This window comes from Tupaia chinensis, unplaced genomic scaffold (assembly GCF_000334495.1).
Source record: "Tupaia chinensis unplaced genomic scaffold, TupChi_1.0 Scaffold000235_1, whole genome shotgun sequence".
Lineage (NCBI taxonomy): Eukaryota > Metazoa > Chordata > Mammalia > Scandentia > Tupaiidae > Tupaia > Tupaia belangeri.
The window spans coordinates 5,967,651-5,985,961 of NW_006159713.1; the positions used below are offsets into that span (position 1 = coordinate 5,967,651).

The 18,311-nt window shown below is 45.0% G+C and overlaps 1 protein-coding gene and 1 pseudogene across 1 annotated transcript in view; both read right to left on the minus strand.

Moving 5' to 3' along the window:
* LOC102488508 (lysosomal protective protein) overlaps window positions 1-12,926 on the minus strand; it is a 30,659-nt gene extending 17,733 nt beyond the window's left edge. Inside the window, exons 1-3 of the mRNA XM_006148481.3 lie at window positions 12,696-12,926; window positions 4,954-5,065; window positions 2,961-3,095 (exon numbers count right to left, since the gene is read on the minus strand). Of these exons, the coding sequence (XP_006148543.2) occupies window positions 2,961-3,095; window positions 4,954-5,065; window positions 12,696-12,871 (423 nt within the window). The 5' untranslated portion in view covers window positions 12,872-12,926. The remainder of the gene's footprint in view (window positions 1-2,960; window positions 3,096-4,953; window positions 5,066-12,695) is intronic.
* Window positions 12,927-15,739: 2,813 nt separating this feature from the next.
* On the minus strand, window positions 15,740-16,051 carry LOC102477132 (60S ribosomal protein L22-like 1 pseudogene; annotated as a pseudogene).
* Window positions 16,052-18,311: the final 2,260 nt, after the last annotated feature.

An 18,311-nucleotide genomic window follows, 5' to 3' on the forward strand; every position in this document is an offset into this window, starting at 1 on the left:
TATCCCGAGAGGAGAAAGGAGGAGAAGGGATTGCGACGTGGCCATCCCCCCTACGGGGTGATTTCTCACTTTCTGTCTCTCTGTCTTCCTGGTGGGCATACATGCCCTATAGCAAAAACCTCTCCCCCCCAAAAAAAAAAGAATGACAAGTGACAGCCAACACCAAGTGCTTTCTGTGTATTAACTTCTTTAATTCTCAGCACAACCCCATGGGAGAGGTATTATTATTAGCAACTCATCTGACAGATGAGGACACTGAAGCACAGGAAAAATAAAGGAACTTGCCCAAAGTCTTATAGCTGGGAAATGACAGAATCAGTATTTAAACCCAGCTTCTGGATTCTTTTTTTTTTGGAGAGGTTTTTGCTATAGAGTGCATGCGCTCGCCAGGAAGATACAGACAGAAAGAGACAGAAAGCGAGAAATCACCCCCCAGGAGTGATGGCCACACCACAATCCCTTCGCCTCCGTTCTCCTCTCAGGATCTTGGGCACACATGCACATGCACCCGGCGCAAGTTTAAGTCACCAGGTTCAGGACTTAAACTGCTGTCAACTGCATGGGAGTCCAGTGACATAGCCATTATGCCAACTTCTGGTCCCCAGCCTCTAGATTCTTAACCCATACTCTGTACAGCTTACATGTTATAACACTACCTTCTCACCAGAAGTGATGTGTTACTACTGCCCTTTGTCTGTCAGCCCAGGATGGGGTTTAGGGCTTTTTGAGTCTAAAACAAGGGACAGGTTGTTAAGGGAGGTGGTTAATACAGGGACTTCGGGACTAGCAGGTGGCCTGGTCATTAAGGCGCTGGACACCCACATGGCTAAACACAGTTCGAGTCTTGGACCTGGCAGTTTGCTTTCTCACTTTCCCTTTATCTCTCTGTCTCTATGGTGAGAGCACATGCCCTATAGTAAATTAAAAAATAATAATAAGAGGCTGGCAAGTGGCATGGTGGTAAAGGGTGCTGGACTCCCACATGACTAACCATGGTTTGAGTTCTGGACCTGGCAGCTTGCTTTCTCACTTTCTCTATCTTTCGCTCTTTCTATTGCTCTGTCCCTCTCTGCTCAAATTAAAATAAATAAATACATAAAAAATAAAGTTAAATAATTATTGAAAAATATATAATGATAAAAAGAAATAAAATTAAATAATTATTAAAAAAAAAACAGAGGGATGGTGTAATAGTTAGATGGTGTAATAGTTACGTCACTGGACTCTCATATAGTCGACTGCAGTTTGAGTCCCAGACCTGGTGACTTAAAACTCACACTGGAAGCGAGTGTGTGTGTGTGTGTGTGTGTGTGTGTATGTGCGCCCAAGATCCCAAGAGGAGACTGGAAGAGAAGAGATTGCAGCATGGCCTTCCTCCCTTGGGCAAGTGATTTCTCACTTTCTATCTCTCTGTCTCTCTGGTGAGTGCACGCACACTATAGCAAAATCTTTCTAAAAAAAAAACAAGCAAACAAACAAACAAAAAAACCACAAATACTTTCTCATGAGAGCATTTAAAAAATCATTAATTACAAATAAAATTATATGGTTCAACCTCCTCAACCATAAAAGGTCTCAAGAGGAGAATGGAGGAGAAGAGATTGCTGTGTGGGCATCCCCCCTAGGACAGTGACTTCTCACTTTCTGTCTCTCTGTCTCTCCCATGAACACACATGCCCTATAGCAAAAATCTCAAATAAGTAAATAAAACAGGGGCTGCAAACCTAACGCCTAGGGAGTATGAAGCATACAGTCATAAGACAATAGGGCACAAGAAGAACAAAAACACCTGATAGAAATGGCTGAGAAGGAATGCCTGGAGTACCAACAGCAGAAACAGGAAGCAGAAGACTTGGCTGGAGGCAGAGGAGCAGAGGCACAAGGAAGAGCCAGCAAAGCTGACTCTGGAGGAAGCCTCGAAACTAGCCCAGGAACAAGCCAGGCAAAAAGCTGCTTTGGAGAAACATCCTCATTTTCAGCAAGAACTCCATAAGGAAGCCAGGGGCCTGCACACACAACAGTTCCAGATCATGGGTTTCCTTTTTTTTGGAGAGGTTTTTGCTATAGGGCACATGTGCTGGCCAGAGAGACAGAGAGAGACAAAAGAGACAGAAAGCGAGATAGCACCCCCCAGAGAGGATGGCCACACTGCAATCCCTTCTCCTCCATTCTCCTCTCAGGATCTTGGGCATACACGCATACACGCCTGGCGTGAGTTTAAGCTACCAGGTCTGGGACTCGAACCGTGGTCAACTACATGGGAGTTCAGCAACATAGCCATTGCACTAACTGCTGGTCCCCATGAATTTACTCTTATTTCCAGTTCCTACAAATATCCAGCCCTTAAAGCTAGAAAAAAAACTAAAAAGAAATGAACCTCTACAAGTCAGAAATTGAGCTTAATTTGGATCCTGTATTGTAGTGCTACTGGAGTTAGTGGGAATTGATGCTCATTTTAACTCCTTAACATAGATGTAAACAGAAATAAAATGGCTAAACCACTGGAAAAAAAATTTAAAAAGACAACAGGGCACAGTGGAGACAGAGGTGAAATGGGGAGTTTGTGGCCTTCTAGAGCTACCTGGTCTTTGCTGCTTCTCAGCTCCAGAAGGGTGTTGCTAGGACAAAAAACAGGCTCAGACTTGACTTTCCAACATAAGCCACAAGTCTGAATGTTTAATAAAGTGCAATCTCCCAGTTTTGTAAGTGGTGACAATTAAAATTAAACTTTTCTTCCCCCCCAAACAATGTGCTAGCCAAAGATGTCCATTGGCTGAAAAAATGCAGCTCACAGGCCACTAGCTTGCAGCCTCTGGTCTGAGACATAAGACATTTCCTTTTTTCCTTCCAGTTCCCTCTCTCTCCTCTCCAGAACTCCATCTCCTTTCTTACTCTTCCTTTTCCTCTTCTCCTTCCTGTCCTTTCTGTCCCCACCTTGAGCATTTGTTCCAGCCACTTACCTGCTGGTCATTGGTCTGGTAGTTCTGGCTGAGAGAATAGGAGTAGCCCACCCCAGCAGGGGACTCCAGATACAGAACGTTGGCCACCAGGTTCCAGCTATGGGGGTTCAGGTAGAGTGATCCATCAGCATTTATCTGCAAAGACAAGATAGATGTGCAGGTGTCCTTAGGGCTGTAAGGGCATCTGTGGAACTGAACGCGGTGTTCGTGGGGCCTCTTGCTGGTGCCTCTGAGCAACATGGTGGCCAGGGAGAAGCAGTGTAGATGCTCTAGTCAGGGAGCAGATGGCAAGACAAGCCTTCTTTCTTTTATTTATTTTTTAAGTTTTTTTTTTTTTTCCCATAGGGCATGTGCACTCAACAGAGAGAGAGAGAGAGAGAGACAGAGGGAAAATGAGAAACCATCCCCCCCAGGGGGATGGCCACACCATAATTCCTTCTTCTCCATTCTCCTCCCAGGATCTTGGGTATGCAGGCACATGTGCCCGGCGTGATTTCCAAGCCACCATGTCCAGGACTTGAACTGTTGTTGACCATGTGGGAACTCGCTTTAACCTCCCTGCTACCTGTTAACCCCAAGCCCTCTTTCATTTAATCTCTCCAAAACCTACGCTAAGGAGAACTTTTCCGCTGCCTGAGGAGCAGAGCAGATTCCCACTTAAAGTTAACTATAAGATGAAAGGGTTTCTTCTTGAGCTTTACCCACAACTGCTCCTCCTGCCCTGTTCTTTCCTAGGCACTTGAGAGAGGTGCATTGTGGAAAGATAGTTTATCTGCAAGGTACTATTCTAGGTACTCTGTGTGAATTACCTCCCTGCTTTTCACAACGAACAGCCTTTTAATTGGTTCTATTTTATTATTCCCATTTCTCAGACAAGAAAACTGACAGGATTATTTGCACAAGTTCACATAGCTAGTATATGACAGAACCAACACTTGAATAAATCGGCCTATTCCAGGGTACTCATCAGGTTAAACATTGTTCCTTACATGATCTACATCTTTAAGACTTTTTATTATATTTTATTTTATTTATTATTATTCTTCAATTTGAGAGAGACAGAGAGAAAGAGCAAGCCGCCAGGTCCAGGATTTGAACCATGGTCAGTCACATAGGATTCTAGCGCCTTAACCACCACGCCACTTGCCAGCCCCTACATGATCTGCATCTTTACAACATTAGTTTTGTTACTGCCCATTTGACAGATGAGGAACCAAAGGCCTGCAGAGGCCCTGTCACGGACCCAAACTTCCACAAGTAAGAGGTGTTGGAGAAGAGCCTGCATGGCCTTTGATTCATCCAAACTTGTGAACTGATTCTGAAGCTTTAGTATTGCCAGGATGGTTTTCTTTCCATGGGATTTTACTAACCCTGTCCTAAAAGACCCACAAGGCAGGACCAGCGAATGATATCATGGTTCCATCACTAGTCTCCCACATAGTTGACCACGGTTTGAATCCTGGACCCCACAGCTTAAAACTCATGCTGGGTGCATGTGCATGCATGCCCAAGATCCCAAGAGGAGAATGGAGGAGAAAGGATTGCAGCATGGCCATCTCCCCTGGGGGATGATTTCTAGCTTTCTGTCTCTCTTTTTGTCTCTCCAGTGAGTGTATATGACCTATAACAAAAATCTCTCTCTAAAAAAATGAACAAATAAATCCACAAGGCAATTAATTGGTGAAAACCCTGGGACCCAGAGGGCAGGAATAAGTGCCAAGTTGACACCATTGATGACCAGGTCTTGTGAGTCCAAGTCCTATGTCCTTCCTGCCACACCAAGTTGCTAATTTTCTACTGCCCTCCCAAGTGTCTGGCTCTGAGGCCTAAATCTGCCTTGCCCCCAGTCCTTGCTGTCTGGCACTTGGTTGAGCAGAGCAGCTCAGGGGCCCTTGCCATAGTTCTGGTTTGTAACATCAAGGTAAAAGTCGGCCAGATGGCTTTCCTCCCTCTTGCCACATCCAACACTGCTGTCAGGAAGCCCCCACCTTACCCGATATGGCCCGTTCTCAGCCAGCATTCCCTCCATGGAGCTACAGCCGGGACCACCATTCAGCCAGAGCACCAGAGGGTCCGAGGAGGGGTCCCCCTGGGACTCTACAAACCTGTGGGAGCAAGAGAAAGAGGTCCTTTGGCAGTATGTCCCAGGGAAGCCAGTAAGGCCAGCATCATGGGCGTGTGACCTGTGCAGTCACACAGGACCCTGTGTTTAAATGGCCCCTGCTCTTGGTTTAATGCTTTTGAAAATCTTAATAACTTTTGAACAAAAGCCCTATAATTTATGCAGCTAGTCTTGTGGCCAAGAAACTGCCTAGTTGCAGTTGCTCCCTCCTTCATGGGAGGCCGATGTTGACACACAAATCCTCACTGAGGACCACTCTGCCTCAGTTCTTGCAGCTGGTGTCTGGCCTGACTTCCGCCCCCCCCAGTCATCTGTGATGGGTTGAAGGTTGTGGGTGGGGGTGTCTCAATAGTGAGCTCCAACTGGAGCTATCGGGTTCCCGTAGAGTCAGAAAAACTCAGCAGTCACTTTGCACTGTAAAGGAAGGGAATGCTAGGCCCAGAGAGGGAAAGTGAGTTTGCATAGCACATAGGTGTTTAGCCTAACAGAGCGGCTCTTTCCTTACTTTGAGGTCAAGCAAGCAGTGAAGAGAAGGAGAGCTCATTTAGTATTAGACTAAGGCTTAGAAGGCATCTGTCAACTTAACTAAACTATGTGGCATTAGGGTTAGCTCCTGGCAGGTAGGATCACTGCATGCTGGGATTCAATCAAAGCAGCAAGGTCCAGGCAAACTGGAACGTAAGAGTTTTCTTTACAAAGAAAGAAAGAACAGGGCCAGCAGGTAGCACGAAGGTTAAGGCACTGGATCCCACATGGCTGTCTTAGAGGTTTGAGTCCTAGATCTAGCAGCTTGAAAATCACTGCCAAGCTGGGACCAGCAGATCGTGTAATGGTCAGTTCATTGGACTCCCACATAGTTGACTGTAGTTTGAGTCCCAGACCCAACGGCTTAAAACTCACACTGGGCATGTGTGTGTGTATGCCCAAAATCCGGAGAGGAGAATGGAGGAGAAGGGATTGCAGTGTGGCCATCCCCCTGGAGAATGATTTCTCACTTTCTGTCTCTGTCTCTCAGGCTAGCACATGCACCCTATACCAAAAAAATTCTCTAAAAAAAAAAAAAAAAAGAAAAGAAAATCATGCTGGGCACATGTGTGTGCCCAAAATCCCGAGAGGAGAATGTAGGAGAAGGGATTGCTGCATGACCATCGTCCCTGGGGGATGGTTTCTCATTCTCTCTCTCTTTCTCTCATCTCCAGTGAATGCACAAGCCCTATAGTAAACAAAAAGAAAGAAAGAAAGAAAGAAAGGAAGGAAGAAAGAAAAGAAAGAAAGAAAGAAAGAAAGGAAGGAAGAAAGAAAAGAAAGAAAGAAAGAAAGAAAGGAAGGAAGAAAGAAAAGAAAGAAAGAAAGAAAGAAAGAGAGAGAGAGAGAGAGGGAGGGCGGGAGGGAGGGAGGGAGGGAGGAAAGAAGGAAGGAAGGAAAGAAGGAAAGGAAAGAACGAACGAACGAGCCAATCCTATGGCTTAGTGATTAAGGGAGTCAGATGACCAATCATGTGGTACAAATCTTGGCCATAACAGCTTGAAAGACCTGGTGTGTGTGTGTGTGTGTGTGTGTTTGTACGTACCCTAAATCTTGATGGAATGGAGAAATGAAAGAGAAGATTGTAGCATGACCATACCCACTGGGGATGCTCTCTCTCTCCTCCTCTCTCTCTGTCTCTTGTCTTTCTCTGGCAAGCACCACACCCTGTGGCTTATAAACAAACAAAAAGAAAAAAAAAAAAAGGAGAGAGACAAGATTAAAAATCTAAACAAATGGAAATGGACACAATGGTACACACAATGGTACCCAGCTCTTTGAGAGGAAGATAATGAGTTCAAGGCTGTGCTGGGCAACAGGAAGACCCTTCTAAAATTTTTTAAAAATACACTTTATGTATGTGTGTGTGTGTGTGTGTGTGCAGACCAAACTTGATTACCCAGCAGAACAGCTTGGCAGGATGGTTTTGGTAGAGCAGTGTGTTCTGGCAGCCACACCTGCTGGGCACACACCCTGGGCCAGGCCCAGTGCTGAGAACTTCCCAACACTGAACTCAGTTAATACATCCACCAAACCTGTCATTTTGTTTTTTTTTACTTTTTGCAGATGTAGAAAGTCAGATGCAGAGAGGTAAAGCCTCAGGCCTTCTTTGTGATTTCTTACATAATACCTTTAAAGCTCAGTGATGAAATAAAATAGTGCATGTAAACACAAGTGCCAAGTACATAGCACATGCTCAATATAGGTTAGTTATGTAAGATCCTAGGAGGGGACCAGCTGATGGAGAAGTGGTTACATCGTTGCCCCAAAACTAACATGTCTAAGACTAAAGCACTTCATTGGATGTAGCCACATAGTTGGCCACAGTTTGAGTCCTGAGCCCGGCAGCTTAAAACTCGTGCCTGGTGCGTGTGCATGCATGCCCAAGATTTCATGAGGAGAATGGAGGAGAAGAAATTGCAGCATGACCATCTTCCCTGGGGGCTGATTTCTTGCTTTCTGTTTCGCTGTCTCTCCAACAAGCACATGCACCCTATAGGAATCATCTCTTAAAAAAAAAAAAATCCTAGGGTAAAACTAGGATTCAAATTCAGATCTATCCAGCCCGACTCTGTAACCTAGTGGGACCAGCAGGTGGCATAACAGTTATGTCACTGGACTCCTACATAGAGGACCGCAGTTAGAGTCTTGGACCTGATGGCTTAAAACTCATGCTGGTTGTGTGTGTGTGTGTGTATGTGTGTGCCCAAAATCCCAAGAGGAGAATGCAAGAGAAGGGATTGCAGCATGGTCATCTTCTCTGGGGGTGATTTCTCACTTTCTATCTCTGTCTCTCCAGCGAGTGCACACCCCCTATAGTGTCTTTCTCTCTAGAAATATAAAAAGAGAGAGAGAGAGCCGGAACCCACATGGCTAATGGTGGTTCGAATCCCAGTGACTTGAAAAAACATGTTGGGTGCATGTGTGCATGCCCTAAGTCCCAATAGGGTGAAGGAAATGAGGAGAAGGGATTACTGCGTGATCACATCCCATGGTAGGGTGCTTTCTCCCTTTCTCTGTCTCTTTCTGACTCTTCTCTTTCTCTGGCTAGTATATATGCCCTCTGACAATTAAAAAGAATATTCAGACCTATCCAATTCCAATCCTGTGCTTTATTTAAATTATCGGGACTAGGATCAGCATGGCGGTTGGGGTGCTGGACATTCCCACATGGCCGGCCACGGTTTGAGTCTTGGACCTGTGGCCTGCTTTTTCACTTTCCTTCTCTCTGTGTGCCTGTCTTTCTCTGGTCAAATGAAAATGACTGAATGAATAAGTAAAATTAAATAAATAATTGTTACAAAAATAAATAAAATAAAAGAAATTGTAAGGACTGTCCTGGTGCCCAAACCTGTTCGGTTTAATTTGAGTTTACCTACAGCTCACAACTAGGCTTATTATTATTATTTTTTTTTGTCCTGAGCTTTCAACCTTTAGGAGTGAAAAGCAAATCTGCATGAAACAAATTAGGATTCAGAATTTAGTTTATGAAGGCAATTTCTCAGGAATAGTCTGTGGTTAGCACCCACTCTGGTCAGCTGCCAGAAGTTTCTCTGTCCTTAAGCTTACATGGGGGTGACATGTCACATGTACTTAAAAACAACTGTGGAGGCAAGAAAAAAAAATATGAAGTTCTTTGCCTGATCTTAGGTCAACATAGGAAGACTGAATTATTATCTGTAGGTTTTTTTCTGAAGAAGAAAGTCTTTCTAACACATTTTAGAATTACTGGGTGGTTGGAAAAGTCATGACATTTTTTCCTATGGAAATATGTCATGACTTTTCCATGGCCTAACATGTATTTTAAACATCAAGGGATACACAGTTTGAGGGATTAATGCTTGTAAACCAGGAATGCAGTTAAGCCGAATGGGTCATTGGTTCTGATTATTTGAGGTTCAGCTGGATTGGCACAGCACCCGGAAGCCCCTCTTATGCTAATACTCATGGTGCCGCAGGGTCCTGGCTCAAGAGAAGGTAGAGGCAGCTTCTCTCGGGGTCTCTGCTAATCACCAGCAGCCAGACAAGCAGGGAGGCTACTGGGGTCTGTGAACTACTAAGTTCATGGTGAAGCTGAGAGGCTACATTTGTCTCACCTCACTCCCTGCATGGCCCTGGCTAGTGTTTCTGGCCAGTCCCATTTCCTGTGTTGGCTCAAGGTTGATGGGACAGCTGGCTCTCTAGCTGACACCTGCTCATCTGCTGGCATTTGAGTCCCAGGGTGGATGCTAGGTTGCAGGAGAACAAGGAGGTGGGATGGAATTAGCTGACTTGGTTCAAGGTTAATTTCAGGTCTTTAAAACCCAGATGTTCAGGGCCAGCAGGTGGCATGGTGGTTAAGACACTAGACTCCCACATGGCCAACCGCAGTTCTAGTCCTGGATCCAAAGGCTTGAAACTCACTCCAGACACACATGCATGTGTGCACAAAATCCCAAGAGGAGAATGGAGAAGGAATTGCGGCATGGCCAGCCCTCTTGGGAGATTTCTCACTTTCTCTCTTTCTCTGTCTCTCTGGTAAGCACACACACCCTGTAACAAAAATCTCTCCAAAAATATATAAGAAAATTCTTTGAAAAGAAAAAAAAGATGTTCCTAGGGGCCAGACAGGGCACATACATGAGAAACATTGCCAGGTTGGAGCTAGAAAGCGGGAGTCCATTCAACTCTAGTCGATGTTTTCCAAACAGAGACAAGGACCAGTGCTGCTCAGGCATTCCAATATTTCAGAAAAGCCAGATACCTTGATACCTTGATTTTATGTAATAGCTCCTTTCTCCCCCTTACATTACCAAGCTGGCCTCAAATTTGCGATCTTTTTTTATTTTTCAAGAGAGATTTTTGCTATAAGGCATGTGTGCTCACCAGAGAGACAGAGAGAGAGAGAGACAGTGAGAAATCACCCCCCAGGAGGAATGGCTTGCACGCAGTTCCTTCTCCTTTATTCTCCTTTCGGGATTTTGTGCATGCATACACACATGCCCAGCATGTTTCAGGTTGCTGGGTCTGGGACTTGAACCATGGTCAGCCATGTGGGAGCCCAGCACCACAACCACCACACTGCCTCCTGGCCCCCAAACTTAGAATCTTATTGCCTCAATATGTACTACCATGCTTTGTTTGCTCTTATTTGATTTTTAGTTCAGTTTAGTTTGTTTTTTGGGTTTTTTCTTTTTTTTGAGAATTGTTTTTCTAGAATTATTTTTAAAATTTTATTTATTCACTCATTTATTTTAATTTAATGAGAGAGAGAGAGAAAAAGTAAGAAAGCAAGCTACCAGGTCCAGGACTCAAACTATGGTTGACCATGTGGGAGTGTTCAGGACCTTAACCACCATGGCACCTGCTGGTCCCCAAGTTTTTTTGTTTTGTTTTGTTGTTTGCTAGAGGACACATGCACTTGCCAGAGAGAGACAGAGAGAAACAGAGAGAGAAACACATTCCCCATGGGGAATGGTTACGCTGCCATCCCTTCTCCTCCATTTCTTCCTCTTTTTGAGATTTTGATCATGCACCCACACATGTGCCACATGTTTCTCAAGCCACCAGATCTGTGACTTGAACTACATAGTTGGCCATGGAGCCTTAACCCACTAAGAGCTGCCCAGTTCTTAGTTTTTAAATGCTTCTTTCTCCCTCCCCCACTTCCCTTCTTTTCTTCTTCCTCCTCTCTTCTTTCATCTCTGTCTGCCCTCTTCCTTCTTAGGTCTTTCTCTTCCTGTTTCAGGGTATCTATTTAAATTCTTAGGTTAAGGGACTGGAGAGGAAATGGCTGAAAACAATAGCCTGCCAGAACTGGGGGGAACTGTAGAATCTCACCCTCTCTTTCACAAAGGGCCCAGAAAACAGGAGAACCAGCTCAAAATCACCTATTGGGTTAGTGCAGGGCTCAGGCTTGATCTCAAAAGAGGATTTCAGTCACGAGATTGAGGTAGAAGGAGGAGGCTTTTGGCAGAGAGGCTAGTGTGAAAAGACCTTCTGGGCAGTGCCGGTGGGAACCCAGCTTTCCCTCTCAGGGACTGCACCAGCCCCAGACTTGGCTACCCTCCAGCTCTGTGGGGAGCCTCAGTTCTGAGAATGTGTGTTTTGCTTTGGGGGAATCTTGCCTTTTTACTATTTTTACTTTATTCATTTGCTTTTAGATTTATAGACAGGGTCTTGCATCACTGTCCTCATGTCTCATCCTTCTTGCTGGGACTACAGTTGTGCAACCATGCCTGGCTCTTTTTTAGACAAGGTCTGCTTGTGTTGCCCAGGCCAACCTCAAGCTCACAGTCCTCTTGTCTTAGCCTCTCCTAGTCACTGGGATTCGGGTGCATGCCACCACACCTGGTCTTTAAGTTGGACCAGGGTTCAAACCTGGGCCTTCCACGTGGTCCCAGACAATGGAACACAACGTCTGAACAGCGTGCACCACTGTGGCTTTTCCTCCTTTTTTTTTTTTTCCCCCTGTAATTTGCTGTAAGACAAACGTGCTTGCTGAGGAGAGGTGTGGTGAGAAAGCTTCTCATAGGGGATGGCTATGCTACAATCTTCCCTCCTCCGTTTTCATCTCAGGATTTTGGAGACCCATGCTCACATGTCCAGCATGTTTTTCTTTTTAGAGATTATTGCTGTGCACACTCACCAGAAGTGACAGGGAGACAAAAAGCAAGAAATCACTCCCCCAGGGGGGATGGGCATGCTACAATCCCTTCTTCCCCATTCTCTTCTTGGGTTTTTGGGCACACATGCACACGTGCCAAATGTGTTTCAAGTCACCAGGTCTAGTACTCGAACTATGGTTTGCCATGTGGGAGTCCAGTGATGTAACCATTATGCCATCTGCTGGTCCCATCTGGCCAAGGTGTTTTTCAAGCCACCAGGTCCAGGACTTTAACCAAGAAGTCGGCTATGTGAGGTCCAGTCACCTTAGACAGCACACTCCCTGCTGGCCCCACTTTGAATCTTTTTTTATTTTTATTGTTTTAGTTTTGCTTTAGGGTGGCATGTGCTTGCCAGAGAGAGAGAAAAAAAGGAAAAGTGAGAAGTCATCCCCAGGGGGAATAGCTTTGCTGCATTCTCTTCTCCTTTCTCCTCCTGGGATTTCGGCCACACACTCACATGTGAATTTTGGGTAGCAGGGTCTGGCACTCATACTGAGCAGTTGGCCATGTGGGAATCCAGCCACCTTAACCCCCACACCGCCTGCTGACTCCCTGTTACTCTTTTTAAGAGGGGGGAGGGTCTCAATGACCATTTTGCTCCTGCTTCTAGTGCAAGGAACCCTGACAGCTACAGAGAGAAGCGCCTATATTCTTTGGAGAATAGCTATGTGTATGCTCAGGTAATTTGTCTACAGCTGGTGGTTGTGATTCTCAGAACAAATGCATCTCCCTCTGATTTGAGCCCCTGGTGGCTATAGAGGTCCTTTACGCTGAGTCCAAGTGGATCTCACCCTAGTCCTTCTTGTCAGCTCCTCCTTTGTCCTTTCTCCATCTGCCTGGCCAAGTGTAAATACTATGGGACTCTGGGGGAGACAGCCAATCCCTGCTGGCCTTCACTCCTCTCTCCTCCCCAAAGTGCCTCCCTCACTCCCAGGTACTCACCAGTAGTGGAAGAACTTGTTCTCACCAGCCTGGAGGTAACCAGACCACTGTCGGAAGTTGAGCTGAGTAGTGAGGCCAGGCAGGGAGGTGACGAGGTCTGGGGCATACTGGCCAGAACCCACACCAAGGCACAGGCAGGAGATGACAAGGAGGATCCTGGGGAGCTCCATAGCCATAAGCGAGCTGGACTAAAGAGCTAGCATTCTCCCACAGGCCTCTTCAGGCTTCCTTTATGGGCCTGGGACTGTTTGTCCTGGTGATGGCCAGAGATAACCAAGAGCTCTAGGCTGGCATAGGGCAGGTAGCCAGGAGGGCTGGCACTCATGAAGAATGCTACTGTGATTTTTCCAGCCTCTCTCTACTTTGGCCAGGTGTCTGGCTCTGTGACAAGGGTGAGGAGGGGGTCATATTTTGGCAAAGAGCCAGGTGTCTGGCTCTGTGACAAGGGTAAGGGTGAGGAGGGGGTCATATTTTGGCAAAGTGGTACCCCAGAGGGCTTCTCAACTGGATCTATTCCAGAGCCATCAGTCCACCTTTTCTCATGACCAAGATGCTTCAGACACTCTAGAGACCTCTCCCAACCCAACGCACACACATAAAGATTGAACCTTAGCCTTCCATAATTCCAGTACTCCTTGGGTAATTTTCAAGGGTTGGTAAAAACTCTAAGTAACTGTCCCCCTTCCTGGTAAAAGGCCAGAACAGTGGATTGTTCTCCAGTGGTGCAAGGTAGTCTTTTCCTCTGAATGCTTTAAGGAATAACTTATGTATAATTTCACATGGAAAGGATACAAATTGTGGGCTGACCCCAAAGCATAGTGGTTAAGGCAACTGGATCCCATATGACTGAGCACAGTTCAAATCCCAGCCTCAGTGGCTTAAAAAAACACGAAAAGTACATGTGCATATATGCTCAAAATCTTGATAGGATGGAGAAATGGAGAAGAAGGGATTACAGCATGACCACACCTCACTGAGAGATTCTCTCTCTCTCTCTCATGAGTGCACAAGCCCTTTGGCAATTAAAAAATAAAAAAGTATACAGAGCCAGTTCATGGCCAGGGGATTAAAGCAGGTGATTGGTCATGTGGGATCCACATGACCAACTGTGCATTTTGAGTCCCAGACCAGCAATTTGAAAAATACAACAAGCGTGTGTGCATGAATGGTCAAAATCCAAAAGGAGGGAGAAATTGAAGGACCAGAGCGACTCCATTTTTTTATGGGGCAACTCCATCTTATGAAACCCACCTTGCTGAGAATTGGCACCATTTCAAGGAAGGGAGCTGATTACGGAGGAGTAAGTCATAAAACCATCACCCCAATGATAAAAAACAAAACAAAGGAAATACCAGAGACCTGAAGTAACTTTCTTGCCAATCAGTAAAAGGCAACTATGCTTCTTGTAATCTACAGCCAATGTATAGCCGCCTGAGGGCATTCCTCAGCACCCCTCAACCTCCCCCCCAACAGCCAAATAAAAACCCAGCCCAACTAACATGCGGGGCTCTCAACTCTGACCTGCTGTGCTGGTGAGATTGAGAGTCCTGGCTTGAGCCTGAATAAAATCAACCCTCATGTGCTTACATCGGAATCAGCTCCTTGGTGGTCTTTTGGGAATTCGCAGCCCAAGTACAACAAAAAGAGATGGAATTGCTGCCTGATCATACCTCATGGGACTGCTTTCTCACTTTCTCTCTCACTGACAATTTTTTTTTTTTTTAGAGGTTTTTGCTATAGGGCGCATGCTCTCACCAGAAAGACAGAATGAGACAGACCAAAAGTGAGAAATCACCCTCCAGGGGGATGACCACTCTGTAATCACTTCTCCTCCATTTTTCTCTCGGGATCTTGGGTACGTACGCATGCACACACGCCCGGCGTGAGTTTAAGTAACCAGGTCTGGGACTCGAACCGCAGTCGACTACATGGAAGTCCAGCGACATAGCCATTACGCCATGTGCTGGTCCCAAAAAAATTTTTTCAAAAACAAAGAAAAAGTATACAAATAATAAATGTACAGTTTAATCAATTTTCTTGTAAAGAACACAAATGTATAACCACCACCTAGAGGAAAAAATAGAGCATTATCTGCACCCCAGAAATTTCTGTGTCTTCTAGTCATTGCTCCCATCTCCTTCCCCAAAGTAACCACTATCCTGACTTTTTTTTTTTTTTGAGTGGAGAGTTTATTGAAGGAGAGGGTAGGAAAAACAGAGCTCCCAAGAAGGGAAAGATCCCAGAAAATGGGTTGCTCCTGACTTCTAACACCATAGGTCAGCTGATTTCACCTTTTTTTTATGCTAGAAGGTATGCATGGGTGCACGAGAGAGAGAGAGAGACAGAGACAGATAGATGGAGAAACAAAAAGAGAGAGAGGAAAGCACCCCCCCCCCCCCCCCCCCGCTGCCTTGAAGCCTGGGCGTATCACAATCCTTTATCCTGCAATTCTCCATCTTATCAGAATACTGGGCATGAGCGAGTGTGCGGTGTGTTTTCAAGCCGACAGACAGGGTTAGGACTTGAACCCTAGTTGGCCATGTGGGATCTGTCTTTCTCTGTGTAGCTCCTAACTGCTGCATGGTGATGCAAGCTCCTGTCTTGGCTACTTTTAAACCACATACCACTCGCAATCATGTTTTTGTTTTGTTTTGTTTTTGTTTTTGCCAGAGAGTGTGTGTACTCACCAGAGAGAACAGAGACAGAGAGAGAGAGAGAGAGGGAGAGGTTTGTAACACTGTCTAATGAGGTGTGGTCATGCCCCAATCCCTTCTTCATTTTTCCATTTTGTTGGGATTTGAGGCATGGATGCACATGCAACTGGCGTGGGGTTTTTTGGTTTGTTTGTTTGTTTCATTTTGTTTTGTTTTGTTACAAACAGTCATTTTTATTCATTAATAAACTAAAAGTCTACTTCCAGATGATTCTTTCTCATGTATCCTGCATGCTTTACTTAGTAAGCAAAGCCCGGTAAGTCGAGGCTTCAACTAATCCTCAGACTCTGACCCTTCTTCATCTTGACTAACCTGGAAGTAACGAACTTCTTAAGTCTCCTTGTCAGATGCAACCACACAAAGCCAATCACGAAGGTTGTTTTTCTTAAGGTATTTCTTGGTGAGGTATTTCAGATACCTTTTAGAGAACTGTTTCTTGGAAACAACTGTAATTTTATTCTTGAGGCGTTCAATGTGAACTACATTTCCAAGGTTGCCAGTTTTCCCATTGACTTTAACCTTTTCCTGCAGAAACTGTTGGAAATTTCCAGAGTCAAAAATTCTGTCTCCTACTGGATGAGTAAGGTCAAAATTAAACTTCCAGGTTGACCTCTTAGGCTTCTTGTCTTTCTGTGGCGCCATCTTGGTAGCCAGTCGTGCAGTCAGAAATGTTTTTTAAGCCACTGGAGCTTCCTTAACCACTAGGCTATGGGGTGTGTCCAGTAGTATGTGTATGTTTTTTGTTTTTGTTTTAACTGTCCTTTTCTTTTTCTTTTATACATTTTTAATTGTTTTTTTGGAAGAGGTTTTTGCTATAGGGCATGTGCACTCGCCAGAAAGAGAGAGACAGAGAGACAGTGAGAAATCACCCCCCCAGGGGGTTGGCCATGCTGCAATCCCTTCTCCTCCTTTGGTCAACTATATGGGAGTCCAGTGACATAGCCATTACGCCAACTGCTGGTCCCATATAAATTTTGACAGAAGGCGTGTGTGCTCTCTGGAGAGAGACAGAGACAGAGGAAAAGTGGTCACGCCACTACAATCCCTTCTCTGTCTCTTCCTCCTTTTGGGATTATAGGCACTCAGGCATAGGTGCTTGGCATATATTTCTTTTTCTTAGGCATGTGCACCTGCTTGAGAGACAGAGAGAGAGAGAAAAGGAATGTGAGAAATCATCCTGTTCTTGGGGGTCAGGGGGGATGACCATGCTACAACCCTTTCTCCTCCACTTTCCTCTCAGGATTTTGGGCATGCATACACATGAACATGCACTCAACATTTTTCAAGCCCCTGGGTCTGGGACTCAAACCATGGGGTCGACCATGTGGGATCCAACCACCTTAACCTCCATACCACCCGTAATCTGCTGACTTGGTGATTAGTCTTTTTTTATATATATTTTATTTAACTTTATTTATTCATTTCTTAAAATTTGTCCAGAAAGGGACAAAATGAGAGAGAGGGGGAAAGTGAGAAGGCAAGCCACCAAGATTGAGACTCAAACCACAGCTGGCCATGTGGGAGTGCAGCGCCCTTAACTACCATGCTACCCGCCAGCCCCGGTGATCAGCCTAATAGCTTAATTTATCATTCTTTTCCTTATGGTTAGTGCTTTTTCTTACTTAAGAAATATTTGCCTACCTTAAGGCCAAGAGTGATCTTGTTATCATCCATAAACTTTACCATTCACTTTTTATGATTAAATCAATATGTGTCTGTTAATCATAATTTGATTGCAATTCAAATCCACATGGACTTACTCTGTATGTATGATATGAAGGGATGAGTTAAAACTCTTTTCTTTCCCTGACTGGATAAGTACACTTTGAGAGTGCATGGTACGGAGTGGTCTTTGAGTTCCCAGCTCTGGGTTCTAGTTTAGCGCTGCAGTTGACTTACTTTATGACCTTGAGCAAGTTCTTTTTCCTCACAGGGCCTCAGTGTCTTTTTTTTTAAAAAAGAATTATTTAGTTTGGGGACTGGCAGGTAGCGTGGTGGTTAAGGGTGCTGGATTCCCACATGGCTGACTATAATTCGAGTCCTAGACCTGGTGGCTTGCTTTTTCACTTTCTCTCTCTCTCCCCATCTCTGGTCAAAATTAAAATAAATAAATATGTGCATACTTAAACAGAATAATTATTTTTAAAAAGAAAAAAAGAATTATTTAGATTTATTTGTTATGTTTAAATTTTGTTACAGGGAATGTGTGCATGCATGAAAGAGAGAGAGAGAAAGAGAAAGCTGCCAGGTCCAGGACTTGAACTGTAGTCAGCCATGTGGGAGTCTACACTGTAAACCACCATGCCACCTGCCGGCCCCAAGGCTGAAGTTTCTTCATCTGTGACATATGGGGCTTCTATTGGGGGTGCACTTGTGCTTCCATCCCTGATGTCGAACTGCTTCTGTGAATTACTTTGCTCTTGATAAAAGAATCTGGTAGGGCTGGCTCTGAAGCCTGTTGGTTATGGCAGGTGGATCTCACAAGGCTGACTGCACAGTGCAAGTCCTGGTCCTGGCAGCTTGAAAATCACACCAAGTACATGTTCTTGCATGTCCAGAATCCCAGAAGGAGAATGGAGAAGATGGGATTGTGATGTGGCCATCTCCCTGAGGGATGAGGGGTGATTTCTCACTTTCCTTCTCTCTCTCCCTCTCTCTCTCTCTCTGTCTCTCTCCAGCAAGTGCTCACACTCAATAGCAAACTATAAAAAGAATTTAAAAATAAAAAAGAGAAAGGAAGAAAGGAAGGAAGGAAAGAAGGAAGAAAGAGAAAGAAAGAAAGAGAGAGAGAGAGAAAGAAAGAGAGAAAGGAGGGAGGGAGGGAGAGAGGGAAGGAAGGAAGGAAGGAAGGAAGGAAGGAAGGAAGGAAGGAAGGAAGGAAGAAAGAAAGAAAGAAAGAAAG